General features: G+C 44.2%; 1 protein-coding gene across 8 annotated transcripts in view; it reads left to right on the top strand.

Annotated features, from left to right (window-relative positions):
- MARK3 (microtubule affinity regulating kinase 3) overlaps window positions 1-19614 on the top strand; it is a 108281-nt gene extending 88667 nt beyond the window's left edge. For 2 of the 8 annotated variants that reach the window (XM_079905771.1, XM_079905772.1), the window contains 5 exons: window positions 2183-2286; window positions 9365-9622; window positions 13700-13726; window positions 15007-15051; window positions 18438-19614. In XM_079905771.1, coding sequence (XP_079761897.1) covers window positions 2183-2286; window positions 9365-9622; window positions 13700-13726; window positions 15007-15051; window positions 18438-18783 — 780 coding nt within the window. In that variant the 3' untranslated portion in view covers window positions 18784-19614. The remainder of the gene's footprint in view (window positions 1-2182; window positions 2287-9364; window positions 9623-13699; window positions 13727-15006; window positions 15052-18437) is intronic. The other 6 variants (XM_079905769.1, XM_079905768.1, XM_079905767.1 and 3 more) reach the window with 5 other exon arrangements.
- Window positions 19615-24819: the final 5205 nt, after the last annotated feature.

The raw sequence follows: 24819 nt of genomic DNA, 5'->3' as shown, positions 1-24819 counted from the left end.
ATTCTTTTCTTGTGATGTGAACTTCTTAGATTTACCCTCTTGGCAACTTCCAAATATGCACTACAGTATTGTTCACTACTAGAGTCACCATGCTGCACATTGCATCCCCAGGGCTTACTTATTTTATAACTGGAAGACTCAAAAAGTAATTTTAAAAAGAATTTTCAGAGAATGAACAATTTTAAGGATATTCTGTAACCACATTTTTCCCTAAAAGTTAGCGGTGACAAAGCCTTTCCTCTACCCTAAAGAAACCCCAAACTGAGGATCCCACACGGAATCTGTGCTGCTCCCTTTGGCCATTTCTTGGGGAGAGGCTTAGAAAGGAACCCAGAAGGTTTTGTGTGTTCCATCCTTTGACATTGTGCTTTATCAGAGTAAACGCTGTGTGGAAAGGTTTTTTATTTGGCTTCCTAATGCAGTAAAATTGGATCGTCATTCCATAGCCCTGCAATTTAAATGCAGCCTCCAATTTTTGTTGACAGTTACCAGAAGAAGAAAAAGACTTTGTTCCCTGCCTTCATAACTTCCATTCCTTCACTCTATTCATCTGCACCACCCCCCTTTTGAAAGTATATCGCAAGCATTATTAGCCACTCATATATGATTATTTATAAAGGAAAGAAGTATGTTGTTATAATTTTCTCCCACTTGTCTTCTGCTTCCCTATACATGATCTGCTCATGTTGTATTAAAGGTGGCTGCTTTTATCTTTGTTTTAAAATTGTTATCTGATAAAAGTTTTTACTTGTGACTTTTATTCCTTGCTTTTTAATTTTGAAAGTATTAGCTTTTTACAAATTGATGTGAAATTCACATGACATATAATTAGCCATTTGAAGCATACTATTCAGTGGCATGTAGTACATTCACAGTGTTGTGCAGCCTCTACCTCTCTCTAGTTCTGAAACACTTCCGAACGCCCTGTGCTCATTAAGTAATCACTCTCTCCAATCCTCTCTTCCCCAGCCCCTGGCATCCAGTAATCTGCTTTCTCTCCCAGTAGGTTTGCCTATTCTGGAGATTTCATATAAATGGACTTATACAAGCCTCTTGTGTCTGCCTTCTTTCACTCACCGTAATATTTTCATGGTTCATCCAAGTTGTTGGGTGAACTCATTCCTTTTTATATGCCACAGTTTGTTTACCTTCTTATTCGTTCATGGACATTTAGATTGTTCCTGTCTTTTGGTTATTATAAATAATGTTGCTGTAAGCATTTGTGTACAAGTTTGTGTACCGCACCTGCCGTATTTGAGTCTCTGTTTCTCCACATCCTTGCCAATACTTGTTATTTTCTGTTTTTTTTAATTATAGCTATCCTGGTGTGTGTGAAGTGGTACCTCATTGTGGTTTTGATTTGCGTTTCCTAAATGACCAGTGATGTTCAGCATCTTTTCATGTGTTTATTGGCCATTTGTATGCCTTCTTTGGAAAAATGTCTATTCAAGTCCTTTGCCCATTTTTAAATTGGGTTGTTTGTCATCTTGTGGTTGAGTTGTAAGGATTCGTTATGTATTCTGGATATTAAACCTTTACCGAATACAGGATTTGCAAATATTTTCTCCTATTCTGTAGGTTCTCTTTTCACATCTTTGATAGTGTTCTTTGATGCACAAAAGTTTCTAATTTTGATAAAGTCCAGTTTATTTTTTTCTTTTTGTTACTCATATTTTTGTGTGTGTGTCTTATCTGAATCTCTCGTCGAATCCAAGGTCATGTAGATATACCCATTTTTTTCTAATAGTTTTACAGTTTTAACCCTAATTTTTATCTTTTTATTTTTTTATTTTTTATTTTATTTGTATATTTACCTTATATTTATAATCCTTGCTTTTTAATTTTTTACTTTGAAAGTATTACCTTTTAAAAATGGTGGATCTCTCTGTCTGCTTTGTTTTAAATAATCCATGAGTTATTACTCTGTAGATTATTATAGCCAGCTTTTCAGAGTCACTTTACCATAGCCATCTTTCATTATTGCAGAAACATTGGAGGCTAGGAAGGAGGGTGGAGGCTGCTGCCTTCATCCTCTTCTCTGATCTAGTGGCCAGTACTGTTGATATTTTAGTGTAGGTTTATTTAAAGAGTATTCACGTTTATTTAAATTAGGTGGGGTTTTTTTCCTATTGTACTATACTTACTAAATAGTTTAAGACCAAAATGCCCTTTTTTTTAATAGAGTAATACAGCATCTGGTGGAATGACGCGGCGGAATACTTATGTTTGCAGTGAAAGAACTACAGCTGATAGACATTCAGTAATTCATAATGGCAAAGAAAACAGGTATGAAATTTTACCTGTTTGCAAGAAAATTTGTTTTTCCCAAGAGAAATGGAAGAATGATATTTGCTTCTCAGTTTTTATAATCAAAATTCAAATACTAGTGGTAAGTATTCGCTAATGGTAAGTTAAATTTGAACGCAGAGTTTTAGTGAGATCCTAGAATTCCAAATTCCTCTCATTGTCCAGAGCTTATCCTCCTGGCCAGCTGCGTATGATGATTGGAAGGGTTGAGTTAAAGCAGGGAGCTTTCCCAGAGGAAATAGATGGTAAGCTATGGTTTAATTGTAGAATTATGAACAGGGAAATGGAGATTATTTTGTGCACATGAATAACTTGAACCAGGGCTGGAAGGGGGAAGGATGAGGACCTGAGACGGGGAGCCACACCTCAGGAAGATGTGGAGCACCTGATGGGGCGGGTGAGCCTTCAGTCATAGGTCAGCAGTGTGTCAGAGGAGCATGGCGGACAAGTAGTAACACAGTCTTCACCTTAAAAGAGACACACTGAGTATCCCAGAGAAATGGAGAGTGCAATCTTCTGAATGATTTTAATCTGGTAGAGAGGCAGTCATACATTGGATAAGCATGATTTAAAATACTAACAAAGTAATATGTCAGTAAGGAGTTAGATCATGCAAACAATTTTCTTGGGGTTTCAAAATAAGAAATAGAGTCAGAAAAGTGGGATTAAGTACATCCAGAAACCATGGAGTAGAGCTAAGTTTGGGCAGAGGGAAAAGTGGGTGGGGGGAGTTGGATTGGTAGAGTAGTGAAATATATTGTATATAGAACAAATTTCCCAAATGGGCATGATTTTCCTTCTTTCTTCTTGGAAAAGTAGTATAAAACTAAATTCAAAATGGTGAGATAAGGTCAAAGTGAGCAGATAAAGTTCTGGAGTAGAAATCCATAAAATAAATTCACATCATCTTTCATTGTCCCCTGGCCTCTCTGAACATTGCTTGGTCATATCACATTCTCATGTGTAGCATCAAAATTGTTTTTCCTCTTTTTCTGACATTTACTTTCTGAAATTGCATTATAAGATTTCTGTTTCCTTTAGATCTCATCAGTCAAATGAAATGTTTGATCAGTAACTTCTGTAACAACCTAAGCCTAACCTAACCTCTTTCACCCTTAAAACCAGACTATTTTATCATTCCCCTCTTCCACAGACCACTTATGTTTGAATTGACATGAAGGTAAAAGCTTACTATGTGAGATTACATTCATTTTTCAGTGAATTTTTAGAAATATTTACATCCTGATATTCTGATTCCTATGTGTGTGCTTGTTTTAACATTGTCTTTTTCCTATGATTAAGAACTATTAATAATTTGAGTAGAGCAACTGGGCTAGATAGCTTATAAATTAGTGATTGGTATATTTATTTTTTAATAGTGGTCTATTCTTTGGTAAATTTTCTTTTCTTACAGTTACTTTGTCAAATCTATCAAATTTCTTCTAGTTTGAAGGGATTGAATAGGAGATATCAGTAGAAGACTTAGAAATTTCTTTCTTCTTTTTTTTTTTTTTGGCCTCATGGAATCTTAGTTCCCTGACCAGGGATTGAACCTGGGTTCCCCACAGTGAAAGTGCTGAGTCCGAACCACTGGACTGCCAGGGAGTTCCCAAAAGTTTCTAATATGTTATGGATATTAGTCTATAGAACTAGAAAAATGTTGTTTCATGACCTTTCTTTTTACAGATTCTTCTAAATTGTTGAATTATTCTATCACATTCCTTTTGAACTTTAGAATATACAATTCTCTGAGGTACAGAGTCAGACTTTTATTTAAAAGGCTATTAAGACCAAGATCTAGGTCTGCTCCCTTGATTTGTGTTTCTGTGTGTGCATCTACTCCTCTAATTCTCCTTCCCTACAGTTATTCAGTTCACTCTTTGGAAATAGTTTTAGGAATACTCTGATTTCTTTGGAGTCATTACCTGTCTGTGTTCTACCTGCAGACGCCTTCCTCAGTGGGGCTGCCTCCTCCTTATACCAGCCTGGGCCTTATGGCATCTGTTAGCATCGGCTCTTTAAATGCTTTGCTGAAAGTGTTGTCTTTATCTTCAGTCAGACAGTGCCTCCAACCACACAAGCGGGGCCCATGATTTTCATAATATCTGGATTTTCTTTTTCTGTCTTACAAATGAATTGAAAAATTGTGGGAAAATATTGGAGGTTTGAGTGCCAAAGTGGTGGTCATATTTTTTACTTCCAGTTAAGGAAGGCATTAAATGTGACAACTTTCTCACCCTTAAAATAGATGCTTGAGTCATAAATTATGCACTGAGCCTTCTCTGTGTGCAGATGACTTCTTTGGCAGATTGTTGCTTTTTCCTCTCCCATATATATCTTATTCCTTGACTACAATACTAGTAAGGTACAGGATGCCCGGATCTATGTTAACTTCTGAAAGAAGGACATTAATTCCCATTTTAGCCTTCAATATGTTGGACTTTTTTCTTATACATGAGAATGTTTTTACAGAATTCCAACAAGAGAATGATTGTGGCTAATGAAAACTAAATGAGCAAAGAAGGTTTTATCACATTTAACACAAGTATCTTTGGGTTATATTTTTAATTTTGCTTTTGCCCAATCACTGAGTATGCTTTGAGTCAGCGACCAATTTCATATCAGAATGTTCTGATATAGGATAGATGTCATATCAAACAAATTGAAAATACCTTTCCTTTAATAACAGTAAGTAGATTAGAATTTTAAAAAATTATCAGGCATAGATATAAAACCAGAAGATTAACAGGAACTTCACACAATTTGAATTTTAAGAAATCATACTATTTCTGTAAGTTAAGGTTTAAAAAATGATTTTTCCTTGTACCCAGAACTACTAAAAATATAACGCAGTTACTGTTTTGTTTATGTAGATTCTTGTGGGGTGGTCTATGAACTATAACCATCATTTGTGCCACTTTTCTGGGGGAGAAATTTTGTCCAGTTTGATGCAGCCCATTGTGATGTTGGGATTGTATGTTGTAAATAGAATTTTTGTGAGTTTGTACAGACTTGACATTCGGCAAACATTTATTGAGTTTACTGTTTCCTAAATTGAGGTGCTAGGCCTACTTTAGAAGTCAAAAACAACACATCTGTTTTGTTGCTTGCTTTGTGGAACTCGTAATGTGACATGATTAAATTTCTAAAGAAATAATTCATTTAATTGCCTTTAAGATTTTGTAAAAATTTAACAATTTTTAATATATCAATTTACACTTCCTTTTTAAGAAGGTCTCTGACTCTAAGGAGGGGTCAGTTTTTTGTTGTAAAGTGTCTGTCCACACAGTCTTGCCTTCAGTGTCCAGCCAGGGAGCAATGGCCTCACAGGGGATAGACTGAGCATCTCCCTGCTCTGGATAAGGAAAGCCATTTCCTTATCCAGAGTCTTTGGGACCATTTATATTCTCCAGGGAAGATGCCAAATAACCCCTGCCTCCTCTTCTTCCCCGGTTTTTTTTTTTTAATGCATCTATTGATCTTAGCTCCTAATTTGGGCAAGAGAACATCAGCAGCTGGGCAGGGGCATAAAGTGTGTTTGACGACTCTTGACCTGCTCGGAACAGGTAATAGAGCACAAAAGACAGTTGTATTTATCTGTAACTTATTAAAGTAAAATTATATGTATCTATGTGTATGTATGTCTGTACGTGCATATTGGAAACAACAAAGCATTTCTTCAGATAGTTGAATCACTTAGGACTCTCTGTGTTGCAGGTGACAGAAACCCAGTCCAAACAAGTTTAAATTAAAAAGGGCATCTATGAATTCCTATAACTAAAAAAGTCCAGGGATGGAGTCAGGGTTCATCTCATAGTTCTGCTTCTTCTGCAGGAGTTCCTTGATGGGCTCAGCAGCATCCGCCCTGACATCTTCCCACACTCAGCTCTGCTCAAGCAGAAGCCCTGGGGCTGTCTTCTGGGGCCCTGTTGGTCTGGCTCTGGCCATGTGCCCATCTCTTAATCTGTCACTGGCCAGGGTAGCTGGGAAAGTCTGGGGTGGAGTCAACGACATCGAGAGACCAAAAACCTATTTCTACCAAAACAGAATTCAGGTGTTTTTGCCAAAGGAAAGGACTGTGAAAAACACAAAAGTGAATCTCTGTTTAATCTTTATAAGCCACTCCCCCAAGTGGGAGGGCAGGATTGTCAAACAAACGCAGGGACAAGCAGATCTTCTTGAGCAGTTTATTACAAAGACCTGTCTCCTTCATATTGGGACTGTTAGAATTCCAGTGGCTCATTTCATTAATGTACCTTTTCAGTTAGGAGACCCCGGGGACACGATGAGATTGCAGACCATGCTTCCAGGGCGCATGAGCAGACAGGAGTCACTGCGGTACAGTGTGGTGTGCGGTAGCAGGTGCCCACACTGAATACATAGAGCGGAATGAGTCACTCCTGATGGGAGAGGGCACCGGTGGAGACTTCGCGGAGGGGATGACCTCTGGGTTGGATTTTGATGAAAGTAGAAAGATGCCAGCTCTCCAGACACGGAGAATAGCTCCTGCAAAAGTTCTTTGATGCACGACCAAGCAACTGCACATCATCAGGTGGGCCCGAAAGTCTAGTCCCGGGAGGTAACAGTGAAAGGTCAAGCCTGGAGAGGTGGCAGGGGCCGAGCTGTGGGCACCTGAGGATGCTACTTGGATGCCAGCGGAGTTTGGACTTTATCCTGAAGACGCAGTGTGCTTTTGCATGGTTAAAAGCAGATGAGTGACAAGGTCAGGTTTGCGCTTTAGAAAGTTCACAGCTGTATGGTGGACAGATTGGAAAGTGTGAAATTGGAGACCAGTAAAGACAGATGACTTAGGACTGGGCCTGTGGGAGAGGTGAAGCGCTGCACGAAGACCCTCAGAGTAGAGGTGGGGAGGCCCGGGCTCATTGAAGTGCTGTTAGGAAGTTGACACCAACAAGATGTCCCAGTTGCTCTGGATGTGGGGCATGAGGGAAAGAACCTGATGTTTCTAGGTTTCAGGCTTTGAAAGGATTTCTGTAGAAAGTCACTGAAAGAGTATGGTCAAAATTCTAAATCCCTGATTATCTTTTAAAGGAAAGAAACTGCCCCTTTGAAATTCCAAGGACATGATGACTGAGCTGGAATTAAGGATGGGGAAACTCCCTTAGGTAGTTTTGTCCCATAGCTGTCTGTGCCAGGTGAAACTGCAGACATGTAGCCACTTGTTACTCTTTTTCTGTCTATAAACAGTTAATTCGCTCTTATTAGTTTTCCCACCTTGAAAAATGGGGCTCTGTTGACCCCTTAGGAATTCAGAGTGTTGTTTATAAAGAAGTGAAAGTCCTTTGAGTAGGAAGGTTTTAACAGGATACTTTTTTTAAATAAATTTATTTTATTTTTGGCTGCATTGGGTCTTCATTGCTGCGCACGGGCTTTCTCTAGTTGCAGCGAGCAGGGGCTACTCTTTGTTTGTGCAGTGCGTGGGCTTCTCACTGTGGTGCCTTCTCTTGTTGCAGAGCACGGGCTCTAGGCGCTTGAGCTTCAGTAGTTTGTGGCGCGGGGGCTCAGTAGTTGTGGCTTGCGGGCTCTAGAGCACAGGCTCAGTAGTTGTGACGCACGGGCTTAGTTGCTCCGCGGCATGTGGGATCTTCCTGGACCAGGGCTCGAACCCGTGTCCTCTGCATTGGCAGGCGGATTCCTAACCACTAGCGCCACTAGGGAAGCCCAACATAGGATACTTTGATAAATACAAACAACATAGGATATCTAAACAACATAGAATACTTTGATAAATAGAACTAGTTACTGCTGCGCCTGTGATGTTACTAGTCCATTTAAAATATGACAGTGTGCTTTGGGAACAGGTCAAGAGCATAGTGGGCTCATGTTATAGATTCACTTTGGTATGAATGGAGGCATCTCTTTTAGGGTAGGCTTAATTTTATACATAGCTCGGAAGAGATCGTCCCTCTCACGTAAATATTCAAACATGTATGATGTTATTTTCTTTTCTTTAAAGCTAATAAACTTTTTAAATTGCTGTTTTAAAAAAAGCAGATACAGATTAGCAGTTGCTCCAGAATCCCCAAAACAGGTTTAAGAGATTTTTGTTCCTTGACAAAGACGAGATGGTTTGGGGAGGAAGGTTATATGCTTTGAACAAGAGTTGCTCTTTTTGTCACTAGTCCATCATACTGTTGTTTCTGCCTCTGCCTGAACCCAAACCCCCTCCCAGCCTGATGGAAATGTTCGCTTACGCAGCTAGCCCTGCCTCTGTTTGTAAGACATCTTCCACCTGTCGGCTGCGACATCACAAGTCGATGTCCATGTCAGGCTCTGGGCGCCCCAAGATGATGTTACCTCCAATAGACAGTGAAGGAGATAACTTCAAGGCTATGTAAGAAAATGCACATTCCTTGTGAAACTAATGTGTACCCACTGCTTCTTAATTTTGTGCTGTGGATTTTATAGTCCAAGATTTTGTTCCAGTTGTCTACAAAGTGTCCTTCCTGTGTGTGGTTTTAGTTAAGCACATCCTGTCTCATGGTGTCCCTGGTCATCTTTGTGTCTTCATGCCTTTGCATACTACAAAGGGTGTAAGAAATTCCCCCTTCTTTCCAAGTTGCTTTCAGCATGTGGAATTTTACAGTACTTATGCCATTTTTGTGCTTCCAAAACTTTTTAGTTGCCTATTCTTCAGTTTCACCTGCATAGCCTTTATTTCTTTTGTATTGGCAAGTTTCTCTGCATGTAAGCAATTTGAGAGGGAAGCAAAGGAAAAAAAGCTTGAGTTAGCTGTTCTTTGTTCTAGAATTTCCCTGCATTAATCTTGTCCTTGAAAATATGTGTGTACTGTTCCCTTAAACTCCATGAGGTTTTGTTTGATTATGTACTATTCCTTTGGTACCCTTTGCCATTTAACTTACCTTTTGCTCCTAAGTCCTATAAAATACCCCTTGGATCTGGATTTATATAACTGGTTTTCTCCACTCTATATCAAAGGTATATTGTGATCGTAAATGTTTGTGTGCCATGTTTGCTACAAATCCAGGGTTTTGTGAACAGAGATCTAAGAATCTGTCATTTTCTGATCTCAAAGCACTATTCCTGACCAGAGAGCTCCAGTTGCTTCAACACACAGTATTAGCAGCGCCACCACCCCAGATCGAACCCGCTTCCCAAGAGGCACTGCCAGTCGTAGCACTTTCCACGGCCAGCCCCGGGAGCGGCGCACTGCCACGTATAACGGCCCGCCTGCTTCACCCAGCCTGTCCCATGAAGCCACACCATTGTCGCAGACTCGAAGCCGAGGCTCCACTAATCTTTTTAGTAAATTAACTTCCAAACTCACGAGGAGGTAAGTGCCTAGGTGGTGCTGTTGGTTGGAGCAAACACAAGGGCAAAGGGAGAAGTGCCGTCTCCCTCGTGTGAAGCCGCTGCCCAGATGCTTTTCAGTTTGTCTTTAGCTCACATTTTTCTAATGCTGTACTTTCAAAACCTTTCAGAAGAGGAATTATAGAGCTCAGAGTCCTTTCACAACACTAAAAGTTATCTAGCACTTGGGAGGTGGTTGTTGTTTAATTACTTTTCCTTTTACTCTCACATCTCTCTACATGGCATGTGCACTTCAGTTTAGCGAAAGCCCAGATCCAGTGTAGTTCGGGGGCTGGCGCCCCATCAGTAGCCACCGAGGAAGACGTGTATGGTGTAAGCGTCCCTAGACACGGAGGAGAGAGACATTTCCTCTTCTCTCGTTGCATTCCAGCGTCGTTGAGGAGCACTAAGTTTCTTAGAGCTTCAATCTTGAAATTGTTCTCTCTGTTGGCCTGAGTTATAATGAGAACAAGGTAACATTCTATATTGAATAGTTTTGGAGATAAAATCCTTGCCTTATTCTTAGGAAGAAGCTAGTATCTGGTCATGTATAAAATCTTTTGTATGTCCAGTAGACTGTCAGTTGGGGCCTTGGGAAATCTCTAAAGGTCCCTTGAGGTACTTTTAACTTTATTTCCAGAATCTTCGTCTAGAGGTTGCAAAGCCTAGAAACATTGGCTACTATAAGAGGAAAAAGAAAAGATACCACTCTGCATTATAAGCAAAGGCACCTTTAGCCAGGACCACACCCAGGAAACCTGAGAGCCCTTGCAGTTCCAGGACACCCAGAGGAAATTCTTTGAACTTAAGCCTCTCTGTGGATTAGTCTGTCCGAGGTGTCCTGCACGTTTTGCCTGTTACAGACCCTCTGGTTCATCACTTGTGTCTTCTTCACAGAACAACAGTGGGCTCTTCCCAGAGTCTAAAATGATACATGCCCTCCTCCTCTCTTCTCTGACTCTCTGTGGCCCGTTAGCCTACTGATCTGTTATGTGCCGTCTTCTTGATTTAACCTGAAGCTAAATACCACTTTTCAGTCTCCCCCAGTAATTTTATTTTAAATCAGTCATCTAAAACTTAGACAAGTCACATTAAACTGTCTTTCCCCAGATGATCTGTTCATTGTCAGGATGTCAAATACCAGATTAGGGAGGACTTCTGATATCCACTAGCATTGACTAGAGGTCAGAGGAGTCCAGAGTTTCTGGTCTACCCTATTATTCTCTGAGCCCCTTTGCTGAGACATCCCATTCCAGGCTGGGCAGAAGAGCAGAATGGTCTGAAGGGCCTTGCCAGATTTGGGGCACCCATTTGTGGCCAGCAAGAGAGACAATGAGTTCAACCCAAGAAGAGTCTGATGACCCCCAAAATAATGCGTTGCTTCCTTTCAGGGTCATCCCAGGTGCTGTCCCCAGCCTCCCTGTGCCTTAGCTCCTTCCTCGGAGCCTAGGCTGCTTAATGTCAACTGATCCTTTGCCCTCTGGTCCCCGAGAACAGAAGGGATGTGTGGCAGTCAGGTCTGTCTAAGCTCCAGTCACAGGACAGTCAGCTTTGTGTCCTTACACATTGGTCAGTAATGGGCTCTTTAAATAAAGCCTTGCACATCATTAAAATCCTTGAATTTATTTGTTTGCCTTCTTCGTGGGTTTTTGGGGGTCATCTTAATACTATCATTGACAAAAATAACATCAGCCACAGTATACTGAATGCTTCCTGTGTGCTAAGCTAAAGAGATGTCTGTAGATTTATAGATATAGGAATACTCTTTTTTTTTTTTTTTGTGGTACACGGGCCTCTTACTGCTGTGGCCTCTCCCACCGCGGAGCACAGGCTCTGGACACGCCGGCTCAGCGGCCATAGCCCACGGGCCTAGCCGCTCCGCGGCATGTGGGATCTTCCCGGACCGGGGCACGAACCCGTGTCCCCTGCATCGGCAGGCGGACTCTCAACCACTGCGCCACCAGGGAAGCCCAGGAATACTCATTTTATATACATAAATAAGTATGTGTGTATGCACACACATGCATTCTCTCTCACATACTCATTTAATCTCCATAATCTACCCCATGGAATAGACATTGTCCCAGTTTCATAGAAGAAACTGGAGGCAAGTTTCAGAGATTAAGGCACATGTTCAAGATCCTACAGCAGAAGAGTGCTGAGTCAGATCCGTGGCTCCAGAAGAGCCGTGAACCCACTGTGTAGTGTCCCTGGCAGAAAACGGTAAAGCACGGTTACAGACGTGAGTCCTTTTCCCCCATTTTAGAATTAAGTTTATTTCATGTATTTGAATTGAAAGTGAAGGCTGAGGCTTCTTGTTAAAAATATTCTAGAGGGGCTCATCTGATTTTATAATTTCCACCCCAAAATTTTTACAGAAAGTCTTCTGTTAGTTTGCAGACTGAGACCTGTAGCCTCCCTTGGTGCTGTACTTCAGTTGTAGTCAGTTCATTCTTAAAAACAGAGTCCTTGCTGCCGCAGCATCACCTTCTTACCCTCTCCTAACAATAATTGTGAGGGTTAAAGTTCTAGTGCAGGAAAGGCTCAGGTGTTGGCACGTAGATGCCGCAAGGAGACCTGCTGTGACGTGGTGGGACTGGCATCAGAAAACTCGCCCTCTGCTCCTGGCTGTGCCCTGGATGTTGTGAGAGCTTTAGAGAGCTGTGGGCTCAGGGCACTCAGAGTCACCCATACTCTGCAGGCAGGACAGCCCGGGCACAAGCGCAGGTGCCTCTGTGCTCCTGGGAGCCATCCACGTGGTCCCGGGCGGAGTGTGAGAGCCTTAATCCTGTAGCTTCCTCCTCTTTATACCTCAAGGGATTTAAGGGAGGAAAAGTTAAGAAAATCAGTCCTATGGTACCTGAGCAGTCCCCTTGACTTTTCTCAGGTAGAAAATTCGGAAATGAAAATACGTTTTAAAGGCCTTTTAATCAGTTTTCACATGCATGATCTTTCCTTACTGTGTGTAATCCTGCTGTATACTACTTTTGATCTGATTATGGAGTGGTGGGCGGTTATCTCCAGTAGTTAGATACTTTTAAAATTGGTAGGTATCTGAAGCAATGCAAAAGTCATCCCAAATTAGGAAAAAAACAACGAAGGAAGTTATTAATTCAGTCAGTCCTCAAATACATTTGAGTGCCTCCTGTGCTCTGTCTCAGAACTGAGATTTAGAAATAGCTTGACAAGCCCAGCTCACACTCACCCAGGAATGCTTATTGCGTGATCATACAAGCCTGAGCCAGTTTGAAATTTCTTTTGTCAAATTCTGTTCAGCACAACCCAAGCATCTCCTTAAATTTTTTTTTAATGAGCAGAGTTACTTCTTTTAAACACAGCTCTTTCCGTTTATTACATAAAACATAAAAATGAACCCCCCACTGTTGTCTGGTCATTTAATTTTCATTCATTTTGATATCTAAAGCTCTAAAAAGTCTACTTCATTTTAAACTCCCAGTAACTTATTACAGTGCTGTATGTCAGTTATATCAAAACTGGAAGGGAAAAAAACCTAACCTCCAATGACTTTTTTTCTTAAAAAGTGATTTATACGAAACCACTGTAACAGACATTCTGTTAATGTCTAAATCATCTTCCTGAAGTAAGTAATGATTCTCTTCATGGATAAATATTTTTATAATGAAATTTTTAATGTTTCTGTATAAGGTGATTTTTTGTTCATAAGATATTCTGAAGAAAGTTGAGGAATGTTATTTTATTTCTAGTACATTGCAAATGACTTTAACACAAAATGTTGAATTTTATTATCTTAAGGTATACCCATCTGAAGAACCTTAAAACATTTAATTATAGTTAATGTCAATATTTACTGCTAAATTTTTTCTTACAAGTACAGATTTTTTGTATTTCTGTTTAAAAGATCACATACTCAATTATTTGTGATAATTTTACTTTTTCATCAAATGTCGCTGTTTCATTGTTCATTGGACAGGAGAGGAGCCCTGTTTTACTTGCTGTTTTTTGTTCTATCTGTAATTGACTATTTAACTTGTGCAACTCATTTTTGTTAATTTTTTTTTTTTGGCTTAATTTCTTTTAGAAACATGTCATTCAGGTTTATCAAAAGGTAGGATTTATATATACACATTTTTTTTTCAATCCTCACCCTGAAATGGCTCCTGCAATTAACATCAGGTTTGGCTTTCTAGCCTTGTTTTTTTTCCTTAAACACTAAACTTTCTGCTGAGAACTAAATACTTCTTTGAAAGGAAGCTGGAAAGAAAGAGATTAACTCTGTCAGGCATTTTTAAAGGGACTGTGGCACCCATGTAACAAGAGGCCTACGCATGCTCTGTGCATTTTCTTCCTTTGGTAGAATTATTTAGCATCCAAATAATTCTGTCTTCATACTAATAACACTTAGCATGCTTCTGTTTGAAGAATGAGATGTTCAGTAACAATGTGCAATTCATGATTAGCCTCAAGCATGCAAACGGTAAGTGGTAATTGTGTTAGCTGTCGTTTTTTATTTCATGAAGGATTGCATTAGCAAAAGGCTTTAAAATGACAGATAAATCAGCTAATATCCTGATACTGGAAATAAATGTAAAATTCACACCTACAACCTCATTTGTTGGGGTTTTTCAGAAATTAAGACGTGGGCAACTGTATAGCAGAAATATTTTAATATTTTCCAAGAGTTGAAGAGTGAATAGTATTGTATCTAAAAGGCACTTTCCACCAACCTCTGAAGAAAGTATGTCTCATTTTTACTTAAAGCACTGTAGTAAATGTTATTCGTACTAGGTAGATAGTTTTTTGATGATGACACTCAAAAGACCAGAAGCGTTGCTCACTGTCTCGGGATGCACACACCCTTGAGGGAAAAGCTGCCACTGCAGCCACATCGTGCCTGCTGCTCTCAGCTCACCAGCGGGCCAGGTTATGGGTTTTACGTGGAGGCCACCAGTGGGTCGTGGAGAGTCTTTATTCACGTGAGCTCTTTATCAGAAACCGTGGGAAGAGTGCTTTCTTTCTGTGGGAAACTCCACTCCATGATTATTTAATTGGAAACCCACTATACTTTGGGTAGTGATTAAAAAGAATACCTCCAGTTGAAGGCCGTGAGTGTGCGCAGATTCCAGAGCTGGGCAGGAATACCTGTTGTGTATGTGAAGCAGGTGTGTAGCCAGCCTCCTGCACGGCCTTCATGAACTCATGGCGGTGGCCTCTGGCAGAGTCACACCTACAAGAGTAGGAGTTTTAATAAGCTCAGCTGGTGACCAAAAAGTGCTTTGGATTTGTTCATTTTATAATGTCTGTTTATATTTGGGTTGGTCGTGTACTGGTTGTAAGATATCTTTTCTCTTTCCCACTTCTCTGTGCTTCTGCATTCTATTCATTGAGGCTTCCAACTGAATATGAGAGGAACGGGAGATATGAGGGCTCAAGGTGAGGGAAACGATTTTTACTTAAAATATTTTATAGGTATTTACCTCATTTCTGCGGCAGAGGCAACACCCCTTTTCTGAACGTTCTGCATCTGTCCCTGCTCCACGTGGAATTGCTTAGTGCCACCAGCAATATGTGGTCAGGAAGCATTGCTGCTGCCGCCGGCACCTCGCAGCCACGTGAGGGCGCTGGAGTGCTGCAGCCACCTGCTGGTGGGAGCCTCGGGTCCCAGCCCCACCTGGGTTCTCACTGGTGTTTGGGTGTTAAAATACGCATTCCTAGGCATAGGAACGTGGAATTGCCATTTGAAAACTGTGACCAGGTAGCCTGGACCTCAGCGGCAGCTCAGCCAGTGGCCTAAAGCCATTTCAAGTATAGATGCTGTTTTGGAACTACAGTTATATAAATTTGAACATTAAGTGTGATTTTTCCTCTTTTTCTTTTTAATGTTTGTAAACTCAAAGCTGAGCAGAAGTGACTTTACTTTCTAAAGTTTGATATTAAGTTGACTGTGTTCCTTCCTTTACCACCTCATTGTTCCCCTTCCCTTTCCTAAGGCAATAGTGCACAACTTAGGTTATTTCTTTTTCAAAAATTTGAACGAAAAACTTCATGCCATGGGTTAGTTTTCTTTTGCGAGACACCTGTATATCCCCTTGTTCAAATGTAAGTGTTCCCTTATGCTTTTGAAATAAATTTCCTTTTGTAATTTAAAAAAAAGACGCATTCCTCCTGCCTGAGCTCTCCTGACCTGAGGTGAGGTCTGGGAGTCTGGAGCATTGTCGACCTGGTGAGAACTCCTGGCATAGTTCTAGTCTCAAGGAGTGAAAGCAGAATATTTAGGAGAATTTTTTTTTTCTTTTTTGGCCGCGCCATGTGGCTTGTGGGATCTTAGTTCCCAGACCAGGGATTGTACCCTGGCCCTGGCAGTGAAAGCTCCAAGTCCTAAGCACTGGACCTCTAGGAAATTCCCTAGGAGAACTTTCATATTTCAAATTAGATGTCTTTTTTTTTTTTCTTTAAGAATGATTATGTAGGGAATTAAGTGGTTAGGACTCTGTGCTTTCACTAGGTCCCAGGTTCAGCCCCTGATCGGGGAACTAAGATCCCACAAGCCGTGCAGTGCGGCCAAAAAAAAAAGAATGATTATGTAGTTGAGTGTTTTGCGTTTAAATTTTCTGTACCTGTCATTGCATGGATCTGGCGGCAGGGGGAGTCACCAGATGGGTTCAGGACTCTAGATTTCTTCCACTTGTGCCCTTTTTTATGCCAGTCGCCACCATGCTGTTTCAGGTCCTTGTTAGCCCATTTCCTCTCTTCCTGGTCTTTCTAAAACACAGCTCTGATCATGACTACCCTGAATGAAAACCTGCAGTGGCCCCATCGCCTGGCCGACCATGTCCATATGAGGCCCTGTGTGGCCTCAGCAGCCCCAGTTTCCCCCACGCACAAATCCCTCAGTTGAGGCAGAAGTTCAGGGTGAGAGTCAGGCAGCATCCCCCCGCCTGCCCTTGAGCAAGTCTAGCTGCCCTGAGTTTGTCTCCCCAGCCATAGTTGGGAGGGACTAACAGAACCCACCTCCTGGTGTGCTGAGGATCAAGGGCTCAGTAAATGCCAGCGGCCGTCTGGGGGGGGTGAGACTGTGCCCTCAGCTCCAGTCCGTGGGTACCTTCGAATTTGCCCTCAACACATTCTGTGCTTTCCATACCTCCTTGCCTTCACTTAAGAGATTTCCTCTGCCCTAGACACAGACTTTCTCCCGCCTCCGTCATGTTGAAATCCCATGGTGTCTTCGTAGCTCTTCTCAGATGCCATTGCCCGCCCCGCCCCGCGTCGTCTACCCTGCCTTTCCCTCTGCTCCACTCCTCCCCTCTCTTGCGGTCCTCCCTGTCAGGCGGGCTCCACCTCTCTGGGACTCTAGCTGACAGCCCGTGCCTTACCTGTGCTATTGCTGTTTCCCTGTGTTTTAGTTTCTCCCCCCCGACCCCAGCTTAGAGAGCTTTTGCTTTTTTTTGTAACCTATTTAGTATTTAGCAGCATTTTATACTTAGGAAACTTTCAAACAGTTTTGGTAGGTGTGAACCAAACTGAATATTCTGTTAGCAGGTGGCTGACAGGGAGAGTTACATACACAGTAAACCCTACGGTCCACTCTCAGCTCTGGTGAATTTGCCATAGGATTGAGTGTATTGAACATACATACACTGTGAGTTTTTGTTGATTTTTTTTTTTTTTTTTGCGGTACGCGGGCCTCTCACTGCTGTGGCCTCTCCCGTTACGGAGCACAGGCTCCGGACGCGCAGGCTCAGCGGCCATGGCTCACGGGCCCAGCCGCTCCGCGGCATGTGGGATCTTCCCAGCCCGGGGCACGAACCCGTGTCCCCTGCACTGGCAGGCGGACTCTCAACCACTGCGCCACCAGGGAAGCCCCACTGTGAGTTTTTAATGCACAAGCGTGTTAGGTATTCACCCTCCTAATTGAGAATGTCAGTAACGGCTTGTGGCAGTAATGATTAAATACCGCAGAGCAGTGAGATGGTAGGTGCCTCTTGGAGTTCCTGAGAGAGCCGTGCCTGGGACCACAGCCTGCACCTTGTGAATCTGTACAGTTTACATTCAAATTGGTCATTTCAGTGCTCAGCAGCAAGTAAGCCTCAACATTTCATTTTCCTATTTCAGTAGTAAGGTAGTGTCATCTAAGAATTCTTTTTAACTGTGAAGTTGGAAGTTTAAATTAGCACAGTAAAAGGAAAAATGCTAAGGTGGTGGTAGGGGACTCAGAGAATGGCCCACTCTCTTACCTAGCTGTACTTAGCATCTGGGGCCGTTTGCCGGGAAAGCGATTTTCAACTGTGTTGAGTAACTGGTTATCCTGAGTAACAGTTACAGTGGAGGTTATGATGAATTGAATCTTTTAAAATTGTGGTAGGAGAAGCAGCCAGGCCGAGCAGACCTGGTGGCTGGGCTGCTGCCGCCGCCTCCCTGAGCTGGCCTGTGAAGGGCCCTGCCGGCACCTTGCCGCCGGCAGCCAGCCTGGATGACAGGGGCTGGGCTCTGGAGACGTGCTCAGTTCGCTCTCCACTTTGCCTCCTCCCAAGGGTTCTGTTTAACAATTACTTTCTTAATTTTCACCGGATGACTGGTGGAGATTTTTCGGCCAGGTAGATGTTTTACATTGTGGCTTATGATTGGGACGGGAAGGGGGTTGTGGAGAAATAGGTGAGTACTTCTTAGCAAAGGAACAGTCTACCAGCCATGAGCCTATGCGGGAAAAACGTGGAAGTCATTTATTATGCTGTATTGAAGACGTTGGTCATGAGCTGGGTAGAGTAGAAAAGGTGAGTTTTCCTGTGCAATTAAGAATAAACCTGCACTGTGCCTTTCAGTCGCAACGTATCTGCTGAGCAAAAGGAGGAAAACAAAGAAGCAAAACCTCGTTCCCTGCGCTTTACCTGGAGCATGAAAACCACTAGTTCCATGGATCCCAATGACATGATGCGGGAAATCCGCAAAGTGCTGGACGCCAATAACTGTGACTACGAGCAGAGAGAGCGCTTCTTACTCTTCTGTGTCCACGGCGACGGGCACGCGGAGAGCCTCGTGCAGTGGGAGATGGAAGTGTGCAAGCTGCCAAGACTGTCTCTGAACGGGGTCCGGTTTAAGCGGATATCAGGGACGTCCATAGCTTTCAAAAATATCGCTTCCAAAATTGCCAATGAGCTAAAGCTGTAACCCAGTAATTATGGTGTAAATTAAGTAGCAATTTAAAGTGTTTTCCTGAACACTGATGGAAATGTATAGAATAATATTTAGGCAATAACGTCTGCATCTTCTAAATCATGATATTAAAATATAAGGACGAGAGCACGCCTGGGAGCGAAAGCTGGCCTTTTTTCTACGAATGCACTACATTAAAGACGTGTGACACGTGTGCCCTCTGTCTTATTTCCATTGCCCTGAAAGTCAGCGTGTGACATCCATCTCCACGTGCCTCCTGTCTGTGCGGGTGTGAGAGTGGACGGTGTGTGTGTGAAGTAGTGCTACGGAAGCATCTCCTTACACTGGCAACCAGAGTTGTTACGAGTACCTCTGTGGGAGATTATTTGGTGCTAAAACATTAAAATTGCCAAGGAGGAAAATACTGAATTACTACTAAGAATTAACTTTAAGACTAGTTGGTAATTAATGCAGGTTTACAGTTCATGCCTGTGGTTTTGTGTTTGTTGTTTCGTGTTTTTTTTTAGTGCAAAAGGTTTAAATTTATAGTTGTGAACATTGCTTGTGTGTGTTTTTCTAAGTAGATTCACAAGATAATTAAAAGTTCACTTTTTCTGAGTAAATCTTGCATTGTCTCCTAATACTGTATTTAAGATTCAGATGAAGGCAGTGACTTAAAAGTGTGTGTTTTTGCCTCCACCACCAAGTTGAACAAAAGCAAATGGAAAGTGTGCGAAGGCCGGGCCACTCCTTCCTTAGCGTGGATCCCAACGTTTTGTGATTTCTAGCATCTTTTTTCCCCAAAGGCAATAAAGGGAGAAGATGGCCCCCCTGGTGACCTGAGCAGGATGGGAGTCGGGAGTGGCCGTCAGCCTCAGCCTCGGGAGCCCCGGCGCGCCCCCGTGTGGAGAAACGCCAGGCCTTGGCAGTTCTGGGTTTGTTCTCCATGAAGTATGTAATTTTCCTCTCTTGTTTTTTGTGATTCAGTACATGAATTAGACTCACAGCCGTTTCCCAACACCTACATGGTTACATAAAGAGGGTAATAAACTCATCAGTCAGTTTGATGCTTTAATCTCACGGGGATATTATCACATTAATTGGTGTGCTGTTTGGGTTCTGGGTTTGTCGGTGGTGGTCCAAGTATGAAAGTCTGGTCACTCAGTCACAAATACTTACTGTCTACCACGGGCAGAGCACTGTTTTGGGTATTTGGGATACATCCTTAGCCTCTTAAAGCATATGTCCTAATAGGAGAGCAGTCAGTAAACAATAGTACAGTATCTAGTATAGAACAAAGTGGTAAATGGCATGAAAAACGTCACAGGGCAGGGTCAGGCATTCCAGAGGTCCTGGGGCTCGGGTGGGGATGGGGTGCTTGAGCAGCGGCCTGGCTGCGAGGGAGGCATCCGCGCACGTCTCCCGGAAGAGTATCTGGCCGAGGCCGGAGCGCAGCAGCGAGCTGGAGCAGAGTGGAGGGCATTTGGTCAGGGTGCCAACTGGGCCACAGAGGTGATGCAGATGTGTTTTTACTCTGAGATGGGAGCAGCTGGGGGGTTCAAACAGAAGAAGAAGAGTGGCCTCAGGCTTTCAAACCCGTGTTCTGGCAGCTGTGTTGCAAATTCATCCCAGGGCGTGAGGAGAAGCCAGAAACGCCATTTGGAGGCTGTCGGCCCTAATTAGGTAAGAGGTGATGCTGCCCTGGTGAGACTGGTTGGATTCTGGGTATGTTTTGAAATAAGAGTCAACTGCGTTTACTCCTGGATTAGAAATGGGTGAGTGAGAAGAAGCCAAGGATGACTGTCCTGGTTTTCGGCCAGAGCAGCAGAAAGGAGAGGGTTGCTGCCCACGAAACAGGACAGGTTGTGGGAAAGTTTGGGGGTGGGAGAACAGGTTTGGACACATCGAGTTTGAGGTACCTTTACACATAGGTGGAGACTGGGGAGAGAGACCCCGGGAACCCTCGGCAAGTGAGAGAAGCTCATCAGAGCAGAGGAGAGGACCAGTGCTGAGCCCCAGAGACAGTGCCTGCGGAGGCCGGGGAGAAGAGGTGGGCCTGGCGGGAGAGCCTTGTGGTGGGAGGAGCGCCAGGCCTGTGGTCCCCAGCCAGGGTCAGGGAAGGATGGAGGGGTCAGTGCCCTTTGACCTAACAATAGAGCTGGTCATTTTCACCTTACTGGTACTTTCAAACCTTTGTGATTACAGGAAAAAAAAACAAGTCCCCTCATGTTTTCACTTGAGGCATTCTCCTTTCTCCTCCAGACCCATCCCCTTTCAGCATGCACTTTTCCGAGAGCACAGTGTGCAGGGCTTCCTGTGCAAGATGGCCCTGCAGGAGCTGCGGGGGTGAAGCGGAGCTCTGCCAAGCAAAGGTGTGGCTGCAGCCGAGTTTCTTCTGATCCTGTTGCCTTGGACATGTTTTAAATTGTTTTCAAGGACAAATGGAATACTAGAAGTTAAACTCCTTTAGGAGAAATCAGTTTACCGCGTGCCCTAATGAAATGGCCACTCTTTATACAGACACAAATGTTCATATTATTTTTGATTGCTTATTTTTCATAAGCCATATCTGCATCTTAATAGTTACTGATCCAATGAGAAATTGTGTGTGTTTGTAGTACCAGTATTCATCTGCAGAAGTCATCTGAACTGGTTGTATGTAAAAGACTCTATTGATGAAGGTTTCAGTTTAGTGGCAGCATAGGTAGTGTTACCTTTACTGAGGTTAAAACTTGAGATCTCATCCATTACTGAGGGGCCCACATCCTTCCTTGAGATACTACGTCCTCAGGATATGGCATTTTTATTCTTCATACAGTGAATTTTTTTTTACTTTATTTATTTGGCTGCGTTGGGTCTTAGCTGCAGCACGCGGGATCTTTTGTTGCAGCACACAGGCTCTTTGCAGCACGTGGGCTTCTCTCCACTTGGGGCACGCGGGCTTCAAACCACACAGGCTCAGTAGTTGTGGCACCCGGGCTCTCTAGCTGCACACATGCTCCAGAGCGCGGGCTCTCTAGTGTGGCCCGCGGGCTTCAGAGCTCACGGGCTCAGTAGTTGTGGCGTGCAGGCTCCAGAGCACGTGGGCTCTCTCTTTGAGGCACACGGGCTCAGTAGTTGTGGCACGTGGGCTTAGTTGCCCCATGGCATGTGGGATCTTAGTTCCTCAACCAGGGATCGAACCCACGTTCCCTGCATTGGAAGGCAGATTCTTAACCACTGGACCACCAGGGAAGTCCCGTATGGTGAATTTTGAAAGGGAATATTCTAGAGTACTTTGATTACTTGAGACAAAGCCACACTTTTTTCCTCATTTACTTCCCTGGAATCCCTCAGAAGTGAGGTAAGGTACCTGGCGAGGCAGTACTACTGGTTTTATTTACCTGACAATCAGAGTGTTGTCTTACTCTTGAATATAAGGCTTATCTTCCAGTTAGGTCGACTTTCATCTAGATCAGGCAGATCAAAGGAACCAAGACAACGTTTCTTAATGACGTGCCTTGTTCTCAGGCTGTCCTTCCGTTTCTAAAAGTGAAGACCCGTGCAGAAAACTGTTAAGAAACATGACTAACTTTCAGAAGCACAACTGTGATCACTTCCACAGCATATGTTTCTCCAAAAGTCTAGAGAACGATGATGTTTAAAAGAAAAATCTCCCTCCGTGTGCGGTATGAACGAGTTACCGTTGCCATGGAAACTGTCCCTAGAATACCCTCTCCCAGCAGTTCTTGCTCAGTGAGTGATGCTTGGTGACCGTGGGATCCATGGAGCAATTGCGGCTTCCGTGAGCAGCACCAGGGAGTCACAGGGACGTGGGAGGCGTGTCTGTGAAGTGCTGTGTCTTCTGGTCTGGCCCAGGCAAGAGCGGCAGCAGAAATGAGGGAGGGCTTGGATCAGAGGGTCCAAACTTCGCTTTTTTTGGTTTTTGTTGTTGGGGCTGTTTTTTGTTTTTTATTACTAATTTGCCGTGGGATCCTTTAGACAGCTCAGCAGCCACTTTTGAATGGGGAGGGAAATGGTTGCTTTTGAAGGGAGCGATGTAAAGAGGGTGACATGCCTTGCAGGTGTCCTGACAGTGCACAGGTGAGTCCAGGTGTGACTGTTCCCGAGCGCAGACCCCGGGTGTCCTTGCCAGTCATCGAGGAGGCCAGAATCCAGCAGCTTCGTGAGTTGGTCTTGGTTTGCCACGTGGAGAGACCAGAACCCAGCCAGAGGTGACGCTTCCTCACAAGCAGTGCTCGCTGCGTGGTGCGGTGGCATCCCAGTGTGGCTGCCCAGCCACTGGTGAGATTGGGGGATATGTGACAGAGCAGCATCACAACCCTCAGAAGTCAGAAAGTGGGACTTCCCTGGCGGTCCAGTGGTTAGGACTCCACACTCTCACTGCCGAGGACCCGGGTTCAATCCCTGGTTGGGGAATCAAGATCTCACAAGCTGTGTGGCAATGGCAGGAAAAAAAAAAAACACAAGCAGGACATCTGGGCCAGACTTATGTCCCCAGGGAAGGGAGCTCACCTGGTGAGGAGGAGTTGTGATGTGTGTGGAAAATGGGTTGTGGTGGGAGAGTCTGAGACCTTTCTTTGTGTTTGGGCCAGACTCTTGGGTGGCTTTAGGGCCCAGAACAGATAGCAGGGTGGGCATTGCGAGGAGGCCTTTGTGAACCCAAAATAAGAAAGTCCTCTGCCAGTAGGGGAGCCCCTGGCCACAGCGGGGGCGCTGAGCCTGTCCCTGCTAATTGCTGCAGCAGGGTCTGCGCGGCCAGGAAGGCCGGGGCAGGGCGGATTCCGAAGCAGGACCTCGGGATTCCCTCCAGACAGACTCAGAGCCCTGTTTAAAAGTGAACTGGGCAGCGTGGCCTAGAGATGTACGCCCTTGACCTGGGCAGCCTGGTGTCCAGATTCCAGCTTCTGAACCTCAGGTTTCCTCCTCAGAAAGTCAGCATGTCGTAAGAGTATCTCACTCTGGGTTGTTGGCAGGGTCCACCAGACGGCCAGTACAGAGCAGGGCGCCTGGCAGGTGTCTGGAAGACAGCAGCGCACACAGGCACAGGTCTTTTTAAAGAAGAACACCAGCCAGTCCTCTTCTCTTTCTTCCCGGCTTGCCCAAGGCGCAGAAGTCCTTGAACAGCACACTCTGGCTCTCAGGAGGGGACACTGCCCTGCCAGCATAGACTTCATAAGGACATTCCCCCCGTGTCTAAAGCGTAGAGTTCTGGGCTCAGAACCCGCTGTTAGGAAAGTTGACAGGCCTGTGCCACCACCTTCCTGGCCCCAAGCCTTTGCCAGTGTCCCCAGAGGACAGGGAGAAGCAGCAGGCCTGGTGTGAGCGTGCAGACAGGAAGCCGACGGCGCCGCCTCCACCGAGGCCTGCCCTGGCCTCTCTAGGCCTGCTGCTCCGGCCGCCCTGACCCTCAGCGTCATTTACAGATTTATTCTGTCTCTCATCTCCTGCCCTTATTAGAATGTAAGCCCTTTTTTTTTCATGTAACCCAAGTACCTAGAGGAGTGCCTGGTACACAGCACAAAATAAGTATTCATTGAGCCATGACGATCAGGGTGATGATGGAGCGCACGCAGGAGAGATCTGGAAAGCGCGAGACGGCTGTTCGTGAGTCTCCCCTGTAGCTGCCTCTCCCCCACGGCCCAGGCTGAAACGGGCAGCAGCTGTGGGAAGCCACGTTTGGTCTGTACAAGGCCCATCCTACTTGGTGTCCAGCAGCTCTCCGAGCCTCTCCTGTTTTACAGACGAGACCCAGAGGTGGGATGAGAATGGAGCCCACAGTCCAGGTGACTGGTGCAATATTCTCTTCACCCAGCTGCCTGGATAACAGATGCCCACATGGTGTCATTCAGCTCAAGTGGGGCTCAGACCGTGCAAGTTCCTGGGGACGTAGAGGAGGAGGCCCCGCATCGCCTGACATTTGCCATCAGATGTGAAACTGCAAGTTGAAGTGCTTGGCTTAGCGCCGTACTCTGTCCCACGCAACAGAGAATCGCTCGGTCAGTGTAGCGTTTGGATTTCAGACTGCTGAAAGAGTAGTGACCTGAGGGT

This window comes from Stenella coeruleoalba (assembly GCF_951394435.1).
Source record: "Stenella coeruleoalba genome assembly, chromosome: 2".
In the NCBI taxonomy this organism is placed as follows: Eukaryota; Metazoa; Chordata; class Mammalia; order Artiodactyla; family Delphinidae; genus Stenella; species Stenella coeruleoalba.
Note: the sequence above shows the minus strand (reverse complement) of the source record. Positions and strands in the feature narration are given on the sequence as shown.